The sequence below is a fragment of the Plecotus auritus genome (assembly GCF_963455305.1).
Source record: "Plecotus auritus genome assembly, chromosome: 6".
Taxonomy (NCBI): Eukaryota; Metazoa; Chordata; class Mammalia; order Chiroptera; family Vespertilionidae; genus Plecotus; species Plecotus auritus.
Window position 1 is genome coordinate 153650402 of NC_137773.1, and position 18606 is coordinate 153669007.

Genomic DNA, 18606 nt, shown 5'->3' on the forward strand with positions numbered 1-18606 from the left:
TGTTAAATTCTGCCAACTTGATCTATAGATCAACACAACCCCAATTTCTTTTTCCCCCTAGAAATTGACATGAATGAATCTTGAAATAATTATGAATTTTAAAATTCATATGGAAACACAAAGAATTGAGAACAGCCAAAACAATTTTGAAAAAAAAAAAAAGCGATTTCAAAACGCACAGTATCTTAACAGCATGGAATTGGCATTAAGCTAGACCAGTGGTTGGCAAACTCATTAGTCAACAGAGCCAAATATCAACAGTACAACGATTGAAATTTCTTTTGAGAGCCGAAAACCGACTTCTGCACATGGGCCACGAAGGTTCAATAGCACTGTACGTGCGCACCCGCACGTGGTATTTTGTGCAAGAGCCACACTCAAGGGGCCAAAGAGCCGCAGTTTGCCGAACACTGAGCTAGACAAATACTAGTACATCAATGGAACATAACAGAGTCCATAAATAGATCCTCACATATATGGACAACTGACTTTTGATAAAGATGCAAAGGCAATTCAATGAAGAAAAGTAGTACAGCCTTTAAATAAGTATTTTTTGTTGTTAAGCCTTACAGAAGGATTTTTTAAGAGAGAGTGGGAGGGGGGGGAGAGAGAGGGAGGGAGAGAGAGAGAGAGAGAGAGAGATTGATTGGATGTGGCATACCAAGTACATGCCCTTGCTCATGACCTTTCATCCACAGGCTGATGCTCTAACCACTGATCCAAACCAGCCAGGGCTAAATAAGTATTTTAATAATTGGATATATCCATATATAACAAAGCAAACTTTAACATATGCCTTGCACCATATACAAATACTAATTCAAAAAAGATTATAGATCTAAATGTAATATTTAAAACTACAAAACTTCTAGAAATTTTAAGAAAATCTATGTGACACTAAGATTTTTTTTAGATACAATGCCAAACCAAGATCCATAAAGAATGTGATAAATTGGAATTCATCAAAATTTAAAACTTCTGCTTTTCAAAAACAACTCTTAAGAAAATGAAAATATAGCCAAAGACTGAGGACTTGCATCCAGAACACATAAAGAACTCTCAAAACTCAAGAGGAAGAAGACAATACATAAGAAAAGGAATCTAGCAAAAACACTTGAAAAGACATTTCACCAGAGAAGATAGGCAGATTACTAAGAAGTATGTGAAAGATGTTCAACATTATTAGTTATCCCAGAAATGCAAATGAAAACCATAATGAAATATACTCTTTAATAGTGTTTAAGATGAGAAAACACTGATCATACCAAATATCTGTGAGGATGTGGAAAACCTGGAATTCTTACATTCTCTTGGTGGAAATGTATAATGAATGGTACAACCAGTTTGGAAATAGTTGTAGTGTCTTAAACAGTTAAATGTACACCTACCAAATGGTCAGACCATATCACCACTAGATAATTACTCAAGAAAAAAGGAAAGCATATGTTCATACAAAGACTTGTATACAAATGCCCACAGTAGCTTTATCTGTAATAGATGAAAAGGGAAACAACTGAAATATCAATTGGTAGGCCAGGGGAAAAAACAAGTTATGTATATCGATACAACGCAATACCACTGAGGTTAGGTGCACTCTGTACAAAAGAAAGGAATGAACTATCAATATATGCCACAACATGAATGAATCTCGAAATAATTATGGTGTGAAAAAAGCTAGATAGCCCGGCTGGTGTGGCTCAGTGGTTGAGCATAGACCTATAACCAGATCATGGTTCGAACCCAGTTGGGGCACTTGCCTGGGATGCAGTCTCGATCCCCAGTGCAGGAAACAGCTAAATAATCATTCTCTCTCATCACTGATGTTATATCTCTCTCTCTCCCTCTTCCTTCCTCTCTGAAATCAATTAAAAAATATATTTTTTAAAAAGCTAGACAAAAAAAGGGACATATTGTATAACTTCACTTTTATAAAGTTCCAGAAAATACAAATTAATTTACAGTGACACAAAGCAGATCAGAGATTAGGGGACAAATGAAATTATACATTTTAAATATATGCAATTTATTATATGTCAACTATACCTCAATAAAACAAAAAAAAAAATTGCTACGGTGCTGAGACCTATCAGATTATTTAGTAACTTCATCTCAGTCTGATATTTAGGGCACTAATTTATGACATTTATGCTATAATATGATTATCATTTTAAACTTATATAATTATAATAAAATCATCAGGACTATTTCTGAATATACAATAAAGATACTTTATTTCTATGGAAAATACCATTGTTTACTCAACACTAATTTTTATATACATGTCCAATAAAGTTGCTTCAAACAAAAAATGTAGAGGACATTTAGTCTATTTGGGAAGTTAATGATATATTTAACCATAATAAATACAAACATCCTGAAATTTCTGCTTATCCACTAAAGCAGAATTTTTTGTTTGCTTGGTGAAAAGATCCCATTTATTATTACCAATTAGCAAAACTAGTTTATTTAACCAGATCAAAGAGGGGACTTGGTTAAATAAATTATGCTATGAACACATAATCTAAAACTACATGGCTACAAAGAAGAATGAGGAAGCTCTCTATACACTAATCTGGATGGGTTCCCAAAATATATTGGGGATGAAAAAAGATACAGAACACATATGTGCTAAATAAGAAATTATATGAGTGGAATACAAAAATAAGTCACCATCAGTTTTTAGCTGCCAAAACAGCCGATTTCGCCCTAGCCGGTTTGGCTTAGTGGATGAGTGTGTTGGCCTGTGGACTGAAGGGTCCTAGGTTTGATTCTGGTCAAGGGTATGTACCTTGATTGCAGGCTTGATCCCCGCCCCGGCCCTGGTTGGGGCACAAGCAGGAGGCAACCAATTGATGTGTCTCACATCAATGTTTCAGTCTCTCTCTCTCCCTTCCTCTCTGAAATAAATAAAAGTGTGTGTGTGTGTGTGTGTGTGTGTGTGTGTGTGTGTGTGTGTGTGTGTGTATAAAAAGCTGGTTTCAAATTCAGGTACAAAGAGAATGGTGGTTACCACAAGGGAAAGAGGAGGTGGGGGTGGAGGGCGGGGAGGACAAGAGAAAAGTGGGTAAAATACGAGGTGACTAAAGGAGACTAGACTTCAGGTGAGGAGCACAAAATAGACTATACAGATGGTGTATTATAAAGTTGTACACCTGAATTTATGTTATTAACCAATGTTGCCCCAATAAATATAATTTAAAAAAAAACTAGCTGGTTTTATAACCTAACACCTTCTTTATTTCAGGACCACCACAATAGCCATTTAGTCACAATGATAGAACATATACTCATTTATGGATGGTAGGAGACACCTGAATATTGGTGAAGAAAATTTTTTAAATGTGAGGCTGGAATCTAGAAGCACTGGCAAGAATAGAAGAGAGGTGCTGTTTCTAGACATGGAGCAACTATAGGGAAATTCTCTCCTGGGAAAAAGCTGAGGTGGGTCTCTCTTCTTTACACGGGAGCCAGCCAAAAGCAGGGTGGGTACACTTGAGATGGGGTTGCAGGGTTGTGGCCTCCAATACCAATTTCTGTGGGTAGCTCAGAAGACTGTATCCACATACAGTTTCAGGACACAGTGCACATAAGCTCAGGTTACTGAGTGAAGAGGTTTTAAGAACTTGGGATCATTGACAGCTTGGTGTACTCAGTCAGCAGAAGTGACATATGGCCACAGAAAGATTTGTTAACAATTAGAGCACTTCTTGTTAATTTCCAGAAAAGACTACAATGGGAAGGATAGAGATGGGTGAAATTCAGGCAACCTGTATAAACTTAGGGTTTACTACTTTTTGTTAACTGCCAACAATATTACTACAATAAAACATAATTATCTGCTTGTGTGATGTACATATACATGTATACATGTATGTTTATATTTGCCAACCACTTCATCTGAAAAAGTAAAATCAACACCACTTCAATAATCCCAGTAAGTTATTTTTGAAAACTTAGATGTTAATAATTTAGAAGACTTTGGCAAAACCAATCCCAAAATATTTTGAATGACATTGTACATTTAAAGGTAGCATTTTCAAAAATATTGTCAGATAATACAGGCAGGATCTACTGACTAGCTCTTTAATCAACTCTCTTTGAGTTTAAAAAGGATCACTCATAATCTAAGCCTTTCTCTGTTTTAAACACAAAAAAACAGTGTGGGCTGGATTATAATTAACCCCAGTTTGATACTACTTTGAATGACATTTTTATCCAGCTAAAAAATAACGCACTAAGGGAAGTTTGTGTATTCACACATTTGCAATACTAACGCCTGGCATTATGAAAATTAGAATCACATTTGTATGACAAGGTAGAAGTCCATAGAACATGAACATAACTTTTAGGAAAAAATCCATTTTTGAACCATTACTGCTTTATGAGACTATCTGGCAAAAGGAAAAATATTCCTCTCTCTCCAATTTACTTTTTTATTTCCCCAGTTACTGTCAAGTCTGACATGGATTCAAATTCCTGTTCTGCTTCCTTACTGATCCTGAAGACATTTAACTTTTCTGAGTTTCAGTTTTATCACCTATTGGTGGAATGAAAAAGTTAACCTACCAACTTTACAAGATTCTTTTGTGAATTAAATCAAGTAACATAAAAAGGTTTGGGCATGTAATTGTCACTGAAATAAAATTCTACAATTAACACCAATTTATATCACTCTGGATAGAGAAAAAAATTTCTACTTGTAGAAAATAATTTTCTCATAAAGTCAGACTTTTAATCTGAAATGTGTTATTAATATCTCAGCTTGAATTATGTGGGCTCCACAACATGGCATTAAATTCTAATAGATCCTAGGGAAAGGCATTTTATTATTATTATTAACAACCTGAAGGCCATTAATGTAATCCCACACATTTTACAACAAAAGAAAAGTGAGTCTTAAAGAAGTTAAATGGATTTGCTCAAGTAGTACAGCTAATAAGACTAGGAAGATACAAGTCTTTGACGTTTTATTTCAATTGTTCTTTTCACTATATATACCATTCTGCCTTTAAATTTTTGACTGTTTCACCATTTTGGTTTACAGTGCTTCTTCCACATCCAAGTAATTTTCCAAATTGAAAGTCATTAAAAGTCTTCTATTAGGTTCCCTATCCAAACAACTATTTCCCTTTATTCCTTCCTGTTTTTCTCCAGATATGGAATATAATCAGTGATGATAAGCCCCTATTCTCACCTCAGCAGATGAACCAGGCAACGAACAATGACTGGTATAAGCAAAAAGCTAATCCCAGTCTAACTTTGCTGGAGGCATGGTTCAGAGTGGGCCTGTAACTAATGGAACCTCGGGGGAAGTGTTGTGGGGATTCTGAAAAAGATGTTTTGGCTTGATTAAAGAAAGAAAATGTATAGGGAGAGTCCCCTTTTCACTTTCTTTGGTCTCATTACTGTTGTCATGAGTACACGATGCAACAGTCATCTTTTTTTTTTTTAATATGTTTTATTGATTTTTATACAGAGAGGAAGGGAGAGGGATAGAGAGTTAGAAACATCGATGAGAGAGAAACATCGATCAGCTGCCTCCTGCACGCCCCCCACTGGGGATGTGCCCGCAACCAAGGTACATGCCCTTGACCGGAATCGAACCTGGGACCCTTGAGTCCGCAGGCCGGCGCTCTATCCACTGAGCCAAACCGGTTTCGGCAATAGTCATCTCTTTAACATGAGTCTCACAGACAATCTCACCCAGAGCTCTGACATTACTATCTTAACCAACCCCTAAATCACCTTGCTCTGGCTCACATTATTATATGATCAAAAAACCTGTATGTAGCCAGGTAGTCAATTATTTGTGGCCTAAAACCACAAATATAAAACTCCAGTATTTCCTAGTGAAATCATTTTACCTAGCTTCTCCAAAAACTTCCTTCTAAGGCCAAATATTATGAAGACATAATATTTCAAATTAGACTTTTGTTAAAAATCAATTAGGTATGTTATTAAGAAAAATGGTATTTAGTGGCTCACCATAGTCAATAACTTCAGGATACGACTGAAGAAACTAATCTAAAATAATAACAATGTTCATTTAACAGAATAAAAACAATCTGAAACTCTTCATCCATCCTAAAATTTTTTTGAAAAACTTAAGTTTCAAAAAGTCAGACATTATTCTCAAATATATATTTAAACTTATTTTAGAAAAACACCATTGTCACACTGACATAAACCGTCAGTGGATATTATATGACAAAACAGTATAAGTTTTATTACACACACATCTCTTAAAACCCGATGTGATTCCTTATCACAGAGGGCAGAAAGAAAAAAAAAGTATTATCTTGAATTAGAAGAATGGCCAAAGATTTAACAAATCTTACAATTATGACAATACTCTCAACTAATGAGTCACAAGAGAAAAGGCCTAAAAGCAACCATAAAAAAGTTTGTCAAAATCCCATGAATCACTGAAAGCAACAGAGGGGTCATCCCCAAGAAGGGCCTACTAATTTGAAGTACAGAACTAACTTAGTTTCCAGTTCTGACTCAAGTTTCAGAGCAAGGGAACAAGCTAGGAGATGTTAAGAAATGATGGTTAAAAGTAAGTAAAGAAAGGAATCTATAAGTACAGGCTAAAAATCATAGAAGTTAGGGGACACAGGGGTAACACACTAGCTATCTATAATGATAAAAGCGTAATATGCTAATTAGACTGGACGTCTTTCTGGATGTCCTTCATTCTGCACAAAGCCGCAGTGGGCGGGGGCTAAGGCCCTTGCACGAATTTCGTGCATCGGGCTTCTAGTACATATGTAATAGCTTCCAGGGACATCACAGAAGAAAAAACTGATGTTCAAAAATGATTCTGAATAAAAATTTTAAAATTTAGGATAATTTAATTAATATAGTAGAAAAGCAGTGTTGACTATAATGAGACTTGTAATGATTAACAAATTAACCATCATGGTAAGTAGAATTATAGTCCAAACTTTCTCACCAAGATATGATTTGCTAGTACTAAAAACAACAACAAACAACCACAAAAAAACAAAAACCTAGAGTTAAACAGAACCGAAAGCTGTTTTCCTCCTTTTCATAAGTCATTATTTTCTATCTTATGAAAAGTAGACTCTCCAGGATATCTCAATTAGTTAAAGTGACCAGGCACTTCATTTAAAATAAAAACAAAAATTAAGAAAATCCTGAATTAGGTGCATGTTTCCAATAAATATAAACTTAAAAAGTTTCAGTTAAGAAGGTTTAAGGGGAAAATGTTGGATGAAAGAAGGTGAAAGGATTCGCGCACAAAAAAAAAAAAAAAAAGCATAACCCATAGACACAGACAACGTTGTGATGGCCAGAGAGAAGGGGGGGATGGGGGCTGGATGGAGGTGGGGAAAGGGTGGGAAATGGGACACATCTGTAATACAGTCGACAATTTTTCAAAAAAGTAAAAAATTAAAAAAAATTTAAGTAAAAATATAAAAACTTTGGGAGAAAAAGAAAATGTAATTTTCTTTTATGGATTAGGAATAATTTTTTAGGAAATATAATGATAGCATTTTGATCAATACCCAATGCCAGATGAACCATTTTAGCTAAAGATTCAAATCTATTCAAATAATCGACCTTTAAAATATCAAATAAATACTTTTTACATCTACTTAACATTAAGTGGTCACAGTAATGTTGCATGAAAGAATGGAAGAAAGATGAGAGTTCAAGATGAGCTTTCAGGGTTTTCTTAGAATTGCCAATCCTTTCCAGGTCATCTGTTTTAGTGTTGCTATAGTGACTCTATGAATCATGATCTTCCCCTGCACACTCTGTAATTCAGAGGACTAATGAATTTGATATTATAGTAAACTAGAGGCCTGGTGCACAAATTCGTGCACAGGTGGGATCCCTCAGCCTAGCCAGCAATCAGGGCTGATCGGAGCTGTCTTGCCCCAGTCCCGAAGGGGGCCCATTGGGACTAGCCAGCTGGGGGTGGGGTTGGGGGGGAAAGACTGCGGGAGGTTGACCAGCAGCTGGAGGTTGGCTGTAGGAGTGCACTGACCACCAGGGGGCAGCTCCTGCGTTGAGCGTTTGCCCCCTGGTGGTCAGTGCACATCATAACTACTGGCCAGTCATCCAGTCATAGCAGTCGCTTAGGCTTTTATATATATATATGATTTTCTATTTCTAGCCTCTGTTTAGTAAATTAAAGAAACTATTGGCCACTGGAAAACACACAGAGAGGAAATTTATCCATATACCCATTTTTTTCTAAAGCTCTGCCTTATGCCACTTCTGAATTTAAAATCCACTATATTTTTAAATTTGGAGACTTTTCAAACAACGTGTCATTCTTTATTTTACTAAGAGACTAACAGATAAGTCTTTGTGTATGTTTACCATAATTATTTACAGAAAAATCTGATCTTATAATCTAGTTAGATACAATATAAACTTAATAAATATGTCTTTATTTCAAGTTCACAAAAAAGAACCCTCATTTGAAATACATATAAGAAATGAACAGTGAAGTGTCAAGATGTCTACAACTTACTTTCAAATGGGATATAGTAGAAGAAAAAAATATATGTATGTACATGTAAAAAATATATATATATATAATCTGTGTAAATTGGATAAAGCAAATGTGGCAAAATATATTCAGAGTATTTTTTCAACTTTTCTGTGAAAAATTTCTAAGTAAAAAGCCAGGGGAACAAAGGCCCTTCACAGGCTCCTAATACTCTTGTATTTTAGTCATTACTCTGAATATATGCCCAGTCTCTTCCTTTTTTGCCCCAAGATGCTTCTTAACCTCATTTAAAACAACTGTTACAGAACTGTTATGTCTTTTTAACAAAAATCATAACTCTAGGAAAAAGGTTTTAAAAGTAGGCTTAAAGGCATGTATCAGTGAATTAATTGTTTTACCTGAAAGTTAACATCTTCTTTCTTAAATATTAGTGCTCGAACTTCATCAGGATCTCCATTAAATATAGCTTGCACCAGTGATGGCTAAAATATAAGAGAGTAATAAAAACATTAATCACAGCACATGGGTGATTCTAAAGATATTTCCACATAATTTTTAAAATTATTTTTTAATACTCACCCGAGGATATGTTTTTATTGATTTATTTATAGAGAGAGGAAGGGGGGAGAGGGAGAGAAGTAAAGGAAGAGGGAGGGAGAGAGAAAGAGAGAGAGACAGAGACAGACAGGCAGAGAGAGACAGACAGGGAGAAACATCAATGTGAAAGAGAAACAGATTGGTTGCTTCCCATATGAGCCCTGACTGGGGATCGAACCCAAAACCTTTTGGTGTATGGGACAATTCTCCCATCAACTGAGACACCTGGCCAGGGCTCCACATAACTTTTCAATCTAAAATTTTTCTTCCCTATAGCAACAATAATCATTTGGTTTTTGATATTAACCAAAAGTTTCATGAAGTCAAATCACATGAAAATACATGATTCCTCCTTGGGGAGGGGGGGTGGTGGGGAGACCTAATTTTAAAAAATCAATTCAAAATTACCAAAACTAGGTAATATAACAAGTGTAAGCCTTTTGTTTATATATATGGTAAAAAGAAAGTTACTGCCAAATACAAGGGTGAAATCTCAACCTCTACTTTTTTGGACACAACTTATCAAACAAGAACTTTGACAAGTTTGAGGCTCAGCAAAGACGGCCTCTTTGAAAAGTTCTGTTTGTGGCATCGAAGTATTTGCATGGGTCAGCATTGCATGTATAAAGATATAAATCTAAAGAAAAGCTGGCAATTGATGAAAATCACTACTATTCGGAGACCAAAAATAATTGTATACCTGATCAAGAGGCAAACACGTGCATGTCTAAATATAACAATTTCTCAATCAACGACATGGCCTCTCTGATAAGATATCACATTATACCAGTCAAATAAAGAAGCCAATTGACAACAACATTAAAAATAAGGTTAAGAATAAAGTCTGAGTCTTTTCCTATAAAAAGTCTTGCATGTATTTACATAAAATCATTACAGAAAAGACCATGCCTCGGTGTTGCTTTCCTAAAATATAGAGCTCTTCATTCTTATAACATCAGTTTTAAAACCACAAAATGAAAACAGAAACATGGTTGCCACAACTACTATTCTCAATTATTTTTTTAAGTCTTTTAAAGAGATTAAAAGATAGCAAATAAAATCTAAAATGTTATGTAAACATCTGAAAAAGTAAAACTCAGAGATGTGTGCATTTTATATACAATATTGCATACTTATACATCTACATTGCTTTTATTGGGTTTTTAATGAAACTAGTGGAAACTAACTTTATTCTTAAAAAATAAAATTTATTCTACTAGTTCAGTAGAATACAGTAAACATATAAACTCTCATATCTTACCAATACATTCCCAGAAGGTGGAGCATGTAGGGATTTATTTTCCTGTGGCAATTTAGAAATGAATGCAGGAGATTCATCTTCTACCTCCTCCAAAACAACAATACACACTCGACTCATTCGCTCTTTTAAAACACTAGATTCCCAGCTATGTAATAAAAGTCACAGTTGGAAGAGCACAAGTAGTTTTTCCTCCTCTTCTGTATGACACTTAGAATCATTCTCTGAACAGCATAGCTGTTTTTTTTTAAAGTTAATAAGTACTACCGGAAAAACTGAAGTTTAAAATTATGACTACATAACTTATAACTTCCTAAAACCAACAAAATTCAGTTATTTTCTGTTGGGTGATTGCAATACTTAAAAGAAATTTCACATCAACATGTCAATGAACTAAAAAGGAGTACAAGCTCATTTAAAAATATTTTTCCTCTACCAAAATAGTCATATTGCTCTGTCTCATAGAAATTTACTTGCATAAAAAGATCATTGTTTTGGGTGACACCACCACGCAATGCAGAATGAAATGAGAAACAACTGCTGTGACAGAGATAATTACAGCTATACCCACTCTTGCTTGCAAGGTCATATAGTTACCAGTAGCTGGCTTGCTTATAATTGAAAATTAAAATTAAACTCTCATTATTCTGTTTCCACTTCTAATTTGTCTTCATTTCTTCAGCTTCACTGGCTTAATACAGACACTATCCAGAAAAAGAAAATAAAAAACATCTAGAGCTCAGCACAATTTTTTTAAATGCAGCTCAGAGGTTGACAATTCTTTCTGTGTTTGGGAAAGAAAAAAAACACAACACTCTGCATTAATAGCAAAGCTGCAGTACATTTACATTCGATGAGTCAGATCACAAGAGACAATAGGACTCTTGGTACTAGAATACAGCTGATTAATCCAGATATTCCATATAATAGAGGAAACACAGATAGCTTTATTCCCATCGATAGCATAAGCAAGGCAGAGCGTTCATTCTTTCTTCATCAGGCAGTTGTCTGTGGCTGCTCCAGCAAAAGGGCACAGACACCAGGCAGAAATGGTGCTAGCGGGAATCCTAATAGAACAGACAGGCCGAGAAGGAATCAGAAGACATTTGAGCTCAAATTACCGCTTCAGGCTTTTCATTTAAAAAAGAGAGAGAGAGAGAAATCCCCAGTAGTTTATCATTCCAGTGTTTCCTTTGATCTCCACATGAATACAGCTTCCACTAAATAGTCTTCATTCAGAGGAAAAAACAGCAGACTGTGCATCTTCTTTGAGCCAACTACTTTATTCAATCATCTGCCTCGGTGCCAATACAGTTTCCTTCCACTGTGAAAACCGCTACAGTTATCCTTTTCAGTAGATTTCAGATGCTTCCCTGGTACTCAGATGATCTTGCAAAACGCCACCGACATCTCCAAACGAGTAGGTCCTTAAACAGTATCTATAGAACTTCAGGACTGGCCCCACAGACGCATTCCAACTGAGCAACAGTCTGAACAGCAAGGACTGCAGCACCGCAGAATGAAATGCCTAGTAATGCTCACATGTTACACTTACCAGAGATCTGAGCTACTGCTCGAGATGTAACTTCCTCTAGCAATAGAAAAAACAGTGCTCTTGGACTGCCTTCACAATTAGAAGGTTCATGCCAGTTCTGTGACTAATCCAGATCAAACTGAAAAATTCTGTAACTGAAAAATGAGTGCGCTTTTAACATTTTCCACTAAAAGCCACAAGGAAATCTGGTGTACTGCCTCTGCTGACTAACACTGGTTTTAGCAAGTAAACAATTTCAAATAGCTTAACTGTTTTTGTGTGTACAATAAAGCAAATGTTTAACCCTATAATGACAGCTGCATTAAGAATGTCTTCAGTGGACCTAAATAAGGGAATTAGAAATGAAGGAGAAATATTTTATGAACATATAAAAACCATGAACCTAAGGTTTATTCTTATTTTTTACCAAGACCATTTAAAATCTAGCAGATGTATGTTATTTTCAAGGATGCAAAGAAGATGAAACAAAATAAATTTAAGATTTACTAACAATTTTTATATTGTGGAATTTAATCAAGTCATATTTTTAAAGAAAAAAATAAAATTTCATAAGTTAGAAATCCTAATTCTAAAATTCTACCTTCCCATCTGGAAATGGAATAAAGTCTTAAAATCTGTTAAAAACATAAAACTATTGTTTAAAGTCCCTGGTACAGAATTATCTATGTTAAAGGCAAAGGGTAACACAAAGAAAGCAAAAAATCTCCCACCCCTATAAAATTAATATTCCCAAAGCTACAAATAAGTCTCAAAACTCTCAATTTATAGTTGACTTTCTCCCCCCCATTTCTGTTTACTCAACCAATGGGGTTATTTCCCAACAGAAAAATTACAAACGCAATACCATAGTTCCCCTTCAATCTTTCTTTTTTCTTCTATCAACTAGCATTTTTATTAATAAACATAATAGTTATTCTGAACATTTATGATGTGCTAGGATGCTGTACTTTGTCAGCACATTAACCTTGCTACATTCTCATATTATACAGGAAAAAACAGAAATTAAATGTTTTATCCAAAGTCATACAAATTAGTAAAGTTGTGCCTAATTTCAAACACATGCTCTTTCCAATCTAGTCTGCTTCCACTGAGTGTATGTACACACACACACACACACACTCTCTCTCTCAAGATCTTTGCAACCTATAATGGTTGTGAAAGGTTTGGGTAACAAAGGAATATACTATTTGTTGCAAAAATATTCCCAAACAAGTTATTTTTAAATGGGTACTTCACATTAATTTAAGCCAGTTTATTTACCAAAACATGGAGATAACAAACAAACAAACAAAAAACACCCCAGCATGCTACAGATAAGTATGCAAGAATTTAAGAACAAAAACCATTAAATATCAATTTATGAAAAAAACCTATAACCCAGATATAGCTGTACCAAGATACTAAAATATGCTAAAAATTTACCTAATTGTATTTTAAAGTATATATAATGGTTTAAGATCAAATTAAAGACATGCAAATATTTTGACATACAAAAATGATGTTAACTACCTCCAGATAACCAAATAAAAAATATCATTTTGATATTTGAAATATCTGAAAATGAAACCACTATAGTAACAATACCCTAATATACTATCTTCTGTTTTTTTCTTTCCCACCACCACCCCCCCCCCGCAAAAAAACAAACAAACAAAATATTTTTATGGGAAATTTTAACTTGTTCCAAAGTATCCAATATATAAATAAATTCATGAGACTTAAGCAGGTATATCTTGTTTCTTGTTCTAAGTTAATTTCCATACTTAGGTCTTTCCTAAGCAGAAAACAAGGTCCTTGAAGGCAGGGACTGTGTTATATACATACTGTTTCCTTCCACTTTCTTTCGACTGTAAATAATTTCACTGAAATAAATTCTATTATATCACAAGACTAAGAATGGCAAAATTATAAAACACAATGGGGGGATTCACACACACACACACACACACACACACACACACACACTTTAATCAGAAAATATAGGAGGCAGTAAGGTACAAAATGAGTTTTGTACGCTTAGTAGGCAAACTAATTTAAATGTAGAAGTTGACAGGATATAAAACTAGAGGCCTGGTGCAGGGGATTTGTGCACTGGTGCGGGGCTCATCCTGGTCAGTCGAGCAGCTGTGGAACTGCCCTCTGAGCGGCTGTTCCCGCTGCAGGAGTGCCGTCCATCCCACTGTGGGAGCACACTGATCACCAGGGGGCAGCTCCTGCATTGAGCGTCTTCCCCCTGGTGGTCAGCGTGTGTCATAGTGACTAGTCAACCGGTTGTTCCGCCGTTCGGTCACTGGGCTTTTATTATATAGGATAGAATGATATAGGATGACATAGGATAACAGCTAAAACTAAGGGCTCAGGAGTCAGCCTACCTTGAGTTCAATTCTGATTCCATTATTTATGTGTCTTTGGGCAAACTACCTAAATTTCCAGAGCCTATATTTTCCAGAGCTTTTTATCTAGAAGAAATACTGTAGCCCTAGCTGGTTTGGCTCAGTGGATGGAGCATCAGCCAGGGACTGAAGGGTCTGAAAAGGAGACAGGTAATAAATAAGTATTTAAGAAATTACAGATGGAGAAAGTACTTATAACATATTGACAAAATCTGTGCAAACTTAAGTTCAACATTGTGTTGTTGTTTGTGTGTTTTGTTTTTATTTTTTGTTTTCAGTTGAACAATGGTAAGGGACTGTGGCACTTACTTTTTAGGCCAAATTATATATACCGTGTTTAGTAAACCAACAATTTGTGCATGAAAAGGTACTCAACATCATTAAGCATTAGGGAAATGCAAAGCCAAATAATCCTTCCATCATTAACCTCCTGTGCTTTATGCTAAAATGTATCCTATCAAAAGCTTACTCCTACTCTTTACCAAATCAAGGAATGGTAAAATGCATTTAACCTTCATTTTACTGATAAAATTTAACATCCTGAAAGATAAGTTTAGATTCCTATTTTTTTTGACACACATGATTTTTTCCTTTTTGCATAGAGAGTCCATCCAAAGCTCAATTTATCTCTTACAAATCTGCGAACCCATGTTGATTATCACAGAATAAAATACTTTAGCATTAAGTAACTACTCTGGGCCAAGCTAGTTTACATGTATATGGTGAAGGATAGTAAGGAAGTGAGTTCAAACCATGTTTCAGAAACGTTTCTCATAATTCATGAATACTAAGCAATCATCTTTTTAAAAAAAAGTTTTTATTGGTTTTTTGAGACAGAGGAAGGAAGAGGGAGAAAGAGAAACATCAATCGGCTTCCTCCTGTCCACCCCCTACTGTGGATGGAGCCCACACCTGGGCATGAACCCTGATCGGGAATCAAACAAGCAACCTCTCAGTGCATGGGACAATGCTCAATCAATTGAGCCACACTGGCCAGGACCTGAACTATCATCTTGAACTATACTTCATCTGTGTACTTTAGAAAAATACTTATGAACACATTTAAAAGAAAATGGGGTAGAAGGAGGGGAAAAATTAAGAAATTGTTGCTTTCTATGATGCTGGTCAGATTTCCATGTGATTAGTACAGCCACTGCAAAAATGTCACACAGTTGACCCTTGAACAACACAGGTTTGAAGTGCACAGGTCCATTTACATGCGGCTTTCCTGCCCAATAAATATTGTAAATGTATTATCTCTGTCTTATGCTTTTCTTAATCTTCTCTCTAGCTTAGTTTATTGTAAGAATACAGTATATAAACCATAAAAACGTGTTAATTGACTGTTTATGTTATCAGTAAGGCCTCTGGTCAACAGCAGTCTATTAGTAGTTAAGTTACTAATAAGTGTCAAAAATTATATGTAGATTTTCAACTACTCAGGAGAGAGGGAAGGTCAGCATCCCAACCCCACATCGTTCAAGGGTCAGCTGTGTATTTAAAAAATGATGAATTCAAAATCACTTTAAAAAGTCCAATTTAATTTTCTGCATGTAATGAATTTATAACCTAGGTCATTTAAAAACATTTATCCAATCACATTTCCAAAATGGCTGACAACCAACATTACCTGAAGATCAAGTGGTATGACTCAACTGTTATGTTACAACTAGAGGCCCAGTGCACAAAATTTGTGCACTAGGGGGAAGGGGAGGGTGTCCCTCAGCCCAGCCCGCACTCTCTCCAATCTGGGGCCCCTCGAGGGATATCCGACTGGGATCCCACAGGGATCAGGCCTAAACCGGCAATCGGACATCCCTCTCACAATCCAGGACTGCTGGCTCCCAACCGCTCACCTGCCTGCCTGCCTGATTGCCCACAACTACCCTCCCCTGCAGGCCTGGTGCCCCCCCAAATGCCCTCCCCTGCTGGCCTGATCGCCCACAACTACCCTCCCCTGCCAGCCATCTTGTGGCAGCCATCTTTGACTACATGGGGGCTGCCATCTTGTGCAACAGCGTGAGGGTCAATTTGCATATTACTTCTTTATTATATAGGATGATTAAATAGTAAATGGTTAATCCTTCCATCATTAATATTATATATTGCATATTGTTAACACATTATTAGTATTACATATTATTAATCTGATGTGTTCTTTGCAAATACCTATATTCAGCATCCATTCTTCTCATCTTCCACTCTACTAAAACATCCAGTTTTAAAGTAAGTACAGAGCAAAAAAATAAATAAGTAAAAAAAATAAAAAATAAATAATAAAGTAAGTACAGAGCTTCACAAAGAACACTACACTTCTCAGCTTCCCTTGCAGCTGAGAGCCACATGACAAAATTCTGACCAGTATTTTAAGTAGAGGTGTTGTGTAGCTTACAGAAAACGTAAAAGGACAAATGGCATATCCACCCTACTTCCTGAAACAGTAGACTAGAGAGGATCTAAGTCCCTGAGGACTGTGAGATAGAACTGCCATGAAGCCCTGGACAGCATACGTCCCAACTTTTAGAGAGAAATAATTCTGCCTTGTTTAATCATTGTAATTTTCTGTCTCTTTTACTTGGAGCTGAAGCTAACTCTAAGCGGTAGTCCTTACTCTTCCTTTAGTCATTAATCAGGGGGTATATATATTTCCAGTCCTGTTCTTCCACCCTCCACACTCTAGTACAGAATAACTGCTTAAGTTTTCAACAAATAAAATGAATTACAAACACTAGCTGCAACAAATTGTAACAGAAACAATAACTGGTCAGAAAACAGCTCAAAGAACAATTCACTACATTATCCTGAGTAAGCAAAGAAAAATCAGCAGAGGGAAAAGAAAATAAACATTTATCACAAATATTCTCACTAAATTCTCTATCAACTCTGGTGGGTACTATTATCCAATTTGTATCCGGGAAATAGAAACTCGGTAACATCTTGTCAGTCAATGACTCATCCATTTATCTATATTTATTCATCATCTACTATGTGCCAGGATTTCTGCTAGGCTGAGGAAATTAAAATGTCAATCCTTGTTCTAATGGAGCTTACACACAAATAAATATTATAACTGCAAACTGTGATAAACTGTAGAAGAAAAAAAGAATTGGAAGGGAAGGAACTAGAGGAAGGTCCACATGGCTAGAGCAAACAATCATGAGGGACAATGGCAAATGTAGCTGGAGAAATAGGTAAACTCAGATTACACCAGACCTTGTAAGCCAAGTTATAAAATTTGTATTTTTAATTGATCAATAAGTCATTAAAAATTTTTAAGCAAGAATGTCATCATGCTTTGCTTTGGAATGGATGTAGGAATGAGGGAGAAGGAGTGTTCACAAACAACTCCCAGGTTTTGACTTAAGCATTTAGTGCCTACTAGAGTTTAGGCAATTTGGGCCTTCTTCAGTTTCCAAATTATAAATTGAAGAATATGATTTATTATATTAGGTCGAAGGTCTCTTCAAGCTCTAAATCAGTTTCAAATCTTAATCCAAAGTCTGTATCTTAGCATCTACCCTCATGATTTGAAAACAGTGTTAACAATCTTAAAGTTGCCTAATTCCAGGAGGGTGTAAAAAGTTCCCAAAGGATAGTGAGATACGGTTCAATCCTCCTCAAACTCCAGCACATTGAAATAACATAAAAACCTTTGGTAAGAATACCTTATTTTTAAAATGTTCACCAAAATTACAATAGCAACTGACTAAACATATATTTAATATTAATATTTCCACTCTAGTATAACTACCATGCCAAGAGATTACAAAATGTCACATATGACCTTCACCTTCAAAGGCGTTACACAACCCAGTGATTTTTTGAGTGAAATCAAAAGCACAGGCAACAAAAGCAAATATAAATAAGCAGTACTACATCAAACTAAAACGTCTGCACAGCAAAGAAAACAATCAGAAAAATAAACAGACAACCATAAAATGGAATATTTACAGTCCATAAAACTGATCATGGATTAATATCTAAAATATATAAGGTACTCATACAATTCAATAGCAAAACAAAAATAACAACAAAAAACCCCACCAAAAACAACAACAAAATAAAACACAGTTGACCCTTGAACATGGGCTTGAACTGCACAGGGCCACGTATATGCAGAGTTTCTTCAGTAAGTATACATTTGGCCTTCCATATCCTAGCAAGCATGACATGCTTGTAGAGGTTCACATTCAGATTCAATCAACCAGAGATCTTAAACAGGCCCCTCCTCCCCCCACCACAAATATATTTTTATTTATTTTCAGAGAGGAAGGGGGAGAGAGAGAGAGAGAGAGAGAGAGAGAAACATCAATGA

At 35.6% G+C, this 18606-nt stretch overlaps 1 protein-coding gene across 7 annotated transcripts in view; it reads right to left on the reverse strand.

Moving 5' to 3' along the window:
• ANKRD28 (ankyrin repeat domain 28) overlaps nucleotides 1–18606 on the reverse strand; it is a 141849-nt gene that overhangs the window by 67544 nt on the left and 55699 nt on the right. For 4 of the 7 annotated variants that reach the window (XR_013960873.1, XM_080673699.1, XM_080673695.1 and 1 more), the window contains exons 1-2: nucleotides 10347–12013; nucleotides 8887–8970 (exon numbers count right to left, since the gene is read on the reverse strand). Coding sequence is in view for 6 of the 7 variants with exons in the window: in XM_080673699.1 (XP_080529825.1) it covers nucleotides 8887–8970; nucleotides 10347–10463 (201 nt within the window). In the remaining variant the exon portion in view is untranslated. Of the gene's footprint in view, nucleotides 1–8886; nucleotides 8971–10346; nucleotides 12014–18606 lie in introns of those variants that run through there. The other 3 variants (XM_080673696.1, XM_080673700.1, XM_080673697.1) reach the window with 1 other exon arrangement.